The 6000-nt window shown below is 54.6% G+C and overlaps 1 protein-coding gene across 1 annotated transcript in view; it reads right to left on the reverse strand.

The window, feature by feature from the left end:
* The window catches only part of SLIT1 (slit guidance ligand 1), a 150893-nt gene extending 147766 nt beyond the window's left edge, over nt 1-3127 (reverse strand). Inside the window, exon 1 of the mRNA XM_016164202.2 lies at nt 2574-3127. Within this exon, the coding sequence (XP_016019688.2) occupies nt 2574-2770 (197 nt within the window). The 5' untranslated portion in view covers nt 2771-3127. The remainder of the gene's footprint in view (nt 1-2573) is intronic.
* Nucleotides 3128-6000: the final 2873 nt, after the last annotated feature.

Genomic DNA, 6000 nt, shown 5'->3' on the forward strand with positions numbered 1-6000 from the left:
AAGTTTTTCCCACAGCAAAGATCAGATCTCATCCCACTCCCCCATGATGATTCACCCCTGGATTCCAACAGTGAAGTCCTCAAAAGAAAAATCCAGGTAGAGAACGGTCTTCCTGACTCTTCCTGACCTTCCCAGCCTCAGGTCCCATCACATCCCCATCCCCCACCCCCACCCGTCCCCTACACACACAGCATGTTTCAGCCCCGGGGCAAAACTAGTCCCTCTCTCAGGTTGCCTGCCCTCTCTGCTTGGCAAAATCCAACGCAACCACTATTGGGTCCCAAAGTGCTATGATAAAATAGCCCATCATCTGAGAAGCCCATACACCCCAGAAAAGGGCTTCTCACCCCAATGCTTTCCCCAACAGCTTCATCACACTGCCAGCCTGGCCCTCTCCCAAGAGCTTACATTTAGGTATCCACTGCCCAGTCTTCTCGACTATACATCATCTGAGGGCAGGGACTTACTCCCTGCTGGAGCTTCAGCACCCAGGGCAATTCCTGGCCCTGTAAACATCTGCTGAATTAAATTACAAAAGTCTTCCCCTGATCCTATCATAAAAATGGCTCTCACTTAGCAAGAATCATAATGTACCAGGCACTTCCCACACATTATCTTCATTCCTTACAAGAACCAGAGACCTTATGCATCAGCAGCCCCATTTTCCCAATGGAAAGCTAAGAGAACTTTCCAAGTAACTTGCCCAAGGTCACACAGCAAATAACTGACAGCTGAGGGGCTCCAACCTAGGCAAACGGAGCTCCAACTCTCCTCTGCACTAGGCAGTTTAGCACACATCTCTTTTAATCACAAAAGAGCTCCAGAGTTCATGAAAGTCAAAACAGACGCTTTCCCCAAAACTGAAGAGGAAGAGAGAGCAAGGAATGAGATGACTTCAAGACTCAATTCCAAAAGCAAAGAAGAGGGACTAATGTGTCTCAGACCACGGCTGCTACCAGAGTAATGGTTGCAGGAGAAATACCCCGTGGGCAAGGCCAAGGAACAGAGAGTAGGTCCAGAGGTATTGAAGGTGACCCTGCAACCTCAGGGGTCCTCTGGACAGATTTCTGACCTTCAGTCCTTCTCCAGAGCCACACAAGATAATGCATAGTTACCCCAAGCAAACGGTTTGGTCCACCCTCTCCCCATGCCAGCATCTTTCTCCAGCCCTCACACGCCCTCAAACACACATTGATTCCTATCGAGACTGCATCTAGATTGTAAATTCTCTAAAACCACCAAGAATTTTTCAACCAAGAAGAGTCTGGGAGAAAGCATGCTCACTAATTGCTGACCTTGGTACAGACTTTGATCCAGGAGACAGCTCTCCCCAGGGTCAGGTTTCTGCCTCTGACCAGCTGGGAGCCATGAAAATGCGCTCAAAAGTTATTGAAATATGTACGCCTTTCCTGAGAGCCAGGGCAGTTGCCCAGGAGTGTGGGAAGAAGGAGTCAGCAGGTTTCAAAAGAGCCGGCAGCCTTTGCCAAAGTCCAGTTCAAAAATCTCCCAAGGCTATCACCTCTGCAAGCAGCACAAAGGCCCTGCATGTGACCGAAATGTACACATACTGCATACAGGGACTCTCACAGCCTCACACTGAGGTGATACCACTATACAAGGAATTCATACATACACACATTCCGCAGGGAATCTGGGAAAGCAAATTATATAGGTCTGTAAATACGCACACATACACACACTAACCATCCACACACGCACGTGTGCACACACACCCTACAAAGCTCAGCAGGTCTAGAAAGAGCTGAGTTTCCTCAAGAATTTAGAAGTAAGAGAAACAAGGGAGGAGAAATGGTGTTTTTATGACTTGTCATGCTTGTCATGGTTAATGTCTTTAACCTTGTGTCTCCCATTCCAAGCTCCTGACCTCTCAGCATCATTTACAGGGCTCTCCATCCAGGTCACACATATCTCTGGGTGCTGAATGTAACAAGCCCCAAAGTCAAATCCCTCACGATCCATTGTCTGCCCGGGGTTGGGGTATGGCTGTAAGTGAGGTGGGAGACCAATGCCTGACACCTGCAAGGGAATTCTTAAGGCTCTGGGGCAAACAATGGAGAGAAAGGGAAAAACCAAAAACTTCAACTCCATCCCATCTTGCTACCCATCACCAGCCTGCAAGCCCTCAGAACCCATATCCACGCACACCACTCAGAACACAGCCCAAGCCCCATGTGCCCAAAAGGAGACATGGTTTCTTGCCAGCGTGAGGAGCTTCCCTCCTGGGTGCCAGGAAGGCTTTCTGGCACCAATTCACAGGCACCCTGGAGGAATAAAGTGCTGGCGCAGTGGGAAGGGCCTGCCAGTGCAGAGCGCAAGATGCAGGTGTGAGGATGGGAGGTGACAGCCCCACTGAGGGCCCTTTGAATCCCGGGGAAGGAAAACAGTGGAGCTTCTAGCTCCTGGCTTGAGAAAGACCCTGGCAGGCATTGACTCCTCTACTGGATGCTGAGCCGGGTTCCAAAGACCCAGCTCCCGCCCCCAGCCCTGAATTGCATCTTGGTGGGAGGGCAACCTCGGGGCTCCCTGTGGGCTAGGGATGGGGCTATACTCACAGGCGCTCAGTGTTCCGTGGGATGTTCTTGGGTATGGTCTGCAGCCCCGTGCCGTGACAATCCACCGTGGTGCCGGTGCAGGTGCAGAGGGCGGGGCACGCCGTGGTACCCAGGCGCCACGCGGCTGCCCACAGCAGCAGCCAGAGCTCCGGCCGTACGAGCCCCGCCGAGGACCCCATCTGGGGCATCAGCGCCATAGTGCCCTCGCCGCGTCCCTCTGATGTGCCAGACGGCAGCAGCCGCTTACCATCCCCGTCCGGGGCGCCCTCCAGGTGCGGTCCCGGGTCAGAACCGCCGAAGAGACCGCTGGCTGGTGCTCTGCGCCCTTGTGGGCTGGGAGGCACCTTGCTCCTCCAAGCGACGGCGCCTGTGCGCGGACGGAGAGAGGACGCCTTGGGCGGAGGGCGCTCCTCTCCTCTCCGGTTTCTCGCTGGCTGCCTCTCTCTCTCTCCCTCCCTCCAGCTCCCAACTGACTGCTGCGAGGAGGAAAATGGGCAGGCCCCGAGCGCGCACGCACCCCGCGCGCGCACACACACACACACACACACACACAATCACACACTCTCACACCCGCACGCTCGCTCCCACCCGGCAGTCATCCATCAATCGAAAAGCACACATCCAGGGCCAGACTCCTCCCCGCCCTCCCCCGCACACACCCTCCCCGCCCCCGCCTCCCGACGACCACTCCTCTGCTGCCAGCAGCGTACAGTTTCAAAGGTGGAACCTACAAGGCGCCGTGAGCGGGCAGGGGGCTGCGGGGAGGGGAAGAAGCCCACGGTTCAACTTGCGGGTCCCGACCCTCACTGGCGCTACACACACACACACACACACACCACGCGCGCGCGCGCGCGCACGGAGGATGAGCACACTTAGACGCACGCACCCGGCACCCGCAGCCCCAGCTGCTGGTTCAGATGGGGGGAGGGAATCTTATTTGACCCCTTCTCCTGGGCTACAGACATCATTTACCCGACGGCAGAAACTGCTCCCTGGCCCCGTCAGACTTGCGTTGTCAATTCATAATGAAAGGCAGCCCCGCGCCCCAGGTGGCCATCTCCAAGACCTACCTTACTTAGCCTGAGACCTTGAATGTGGAGCCTGGGAAAAAGGCGGGGAGGGTGATGTCACAAAAATCCTAGGCCAAAGAAAATCTCCCCTCCCTCAACGCATTCTCCACCAAGACAGCAGAAACCCCATTTCTCCAAGTGGAACCCGAAGCTAGCTGCATCCAGAATGAGAATGACCTTGATTCGGACATTGCACAGCTGCAGACATGTTAGTCCTGCTCATCCACTGTGCTGGCTTCCCAGGGAGAAGAGCATCAGTGGGGATTAGAAGTCCAGCATACATCTTCCTCCTCTCATACCAATCTTCTTCCATTTCTGACAGGTGAAAACAAATATTCAGTCTTGTCTTCAAAGGACTGCAGAGAGCTCTGGAAAAAAGCTGGGCAGCCTGCTTGGTTGAGAAGGAGGACCACAGGCTACCCACGACAGACTCCAGGCCTTACACTTCTTCGGACAGGGACTTTTTTCACTCTAAGGCAGGTGTGCATATGGGTGTGAACAGGAAATCCAGGTGGGGAGAGAATTATCCTCAAGCCAAAAAGATAAGGACCCTTCCGGTATCAAGGACAGCTGTGGTTTGCTGGTGCTCCATAGGACCCAGACATCTTTTGTCCATCATCAGTCAGGGTCCCTGATTCCAGGCTGCCTGGGAAGAAGAAACAGCCGAGCAGCCCAAGAAGCACCTCCTCTCACCGGAGTCGGCTTCCCTGGTTTTCCTCCTGGGAGAAACCAGAAAGAAAGTGGCTGGTCCAGGAGGGGCCAGGGGTAACACAGCTTGTCAAAGGTGGGTGACGTGATATTGATGGGCTCCACAAGATTAAACCTTTTCATCCACCAGGTGCAGGCTCAGGGTTTTCTTTGTTTTCATTTCTATCTGGATGAAAATTTTGCAGTATCTCTACTGTCATAGCACAGATAGAGCTGTGGCCAGTATGTCACGACTAATGTGCCTGATTTTATGGGTTCTTTTGAAAGTTTTCACACACTTCCGTACTTGACCTCCATCCAGGGCCGTAAGTCCTTGAACATCCATTCAGTAACAACTGAGAGGGTGGGGAGGGACTTTCTCAAGGGCCCCATGTGGTGTGATCTTAGAGAACCTTTCCACAAATCAATTCTGTGAGAGCCTCCTCCCCTTCTCCTTCACAAAGTCCTACTCAGGACATTCGGGCCCCCCTCTGCTCTCCCAGCTGCCTGGGGCAAGGCAAGTTAAATCCTCATTCCTTTGAGCCTGCTGCTTTGTTTATCCCCTTTTAGCTGGGGCTCTGTTTACACATGTGGCTCCTTCCCTGACACCCCTCCTGGGGCAGAGGCTGCCCCCACTCCGTGGATTCCTCACTTCCTCATTTTGGCACTTAACCCAGCACCTGGCACTTAGTAGGCCTGTCACAGACAGTATTCAGACTGTTGAAGATGTCTGGTCTCCAACCTCCTGCTCCAGGGGTGCCTCCCTGGCCCCATGACCTCAGAGGGCTCCTTGAAGCCAGGATCCATGTGGGGAAGAGAAAGAGTGTTGATTAACGGGCAACATGCCCCAGGGGCTTTAGAGAAGCACGATGAAGGGATGGGAGGAGGGATGGGATGGGCAGGGGGCAGCATGATCAGCCCTGCCTATGGCTTCCAGGAGCCGGCCACTGCCCCCGGAAGCTTTCGGACTAGCCTGGAAAGTGAATCCAAAGCAAGTCTTAGTCAAGTCGTTACCACCGGCAAGGCCTAGCCTTTGCTTTAAAGTGGGGAAGAAAGGAGGGCCCCCTCAGAGTCAGAACAAAGACCCCGCCCCCACCAGCCCTTCACAAGAAGCCCGGCCTCTGCAGCCAAGCAGTTCCCCAACTTGGCTCCTATCCCCAGTTCCTCCACCCCAGGACCTGGCCAGCTCCCCAATTCTGGAGGCAGCTCTCCATGAATGAACGCAGCTCATTAGCGTTCCCAGCACATTTACTCGTTAAACAACCGCCTGGCCAGCCACACACCCCGACCGCCACCCCCCCTTGGCGTGTACAGTTTCCTCTCCCATGCCCCTCCCTCTGTTGGGTCTCCCTACCCCTCTCCCTACCCCCCTCCCTACAATCAGGCCACCTGCTCCTTCAGCACAGGGAGGGAGGAGGCAAGCCTGTCACACTGCTTCTGCCACGAATGTTCCACCGAGCTCCACTCTGCCCACTGGCCACCAGCAGGCAAACCCACGGAGGAAAACTTGGGGCTTCATCTCTGCATTTAGTTGTGTGAGCCTCCTCTGAGTCCCCTCAGCTATGAATGCTCAGGAGTTGAGGGCCACCTCCTGCCTGTGACTTGGGGAAACAGTGCCCTCCTTTCAGCCTCTGCTCAGGGTCCTCTCTTCCATCCCCATCAGCCCTTTC

The sequence above is a fragment of the Rousettus aegyptiacus genome, unplaced genomic scaffold, assembly GCF_014176215.1.
Source record: "Rousettus aegyptiacus isolate mRouAeg1 unplaced genomic scaffold, mRouAeg1.p scaffold_m13_p_6, whole genome shotgun sequence".
In the NCBI taxonomy this organism is placed as follows: domain Eukaryota; kingdom Metazoa; phylum Chordata; class Mammalia; order Chiroptera; family Pteropodidae; genus Rousettus; species Rousettus aegyptiacus.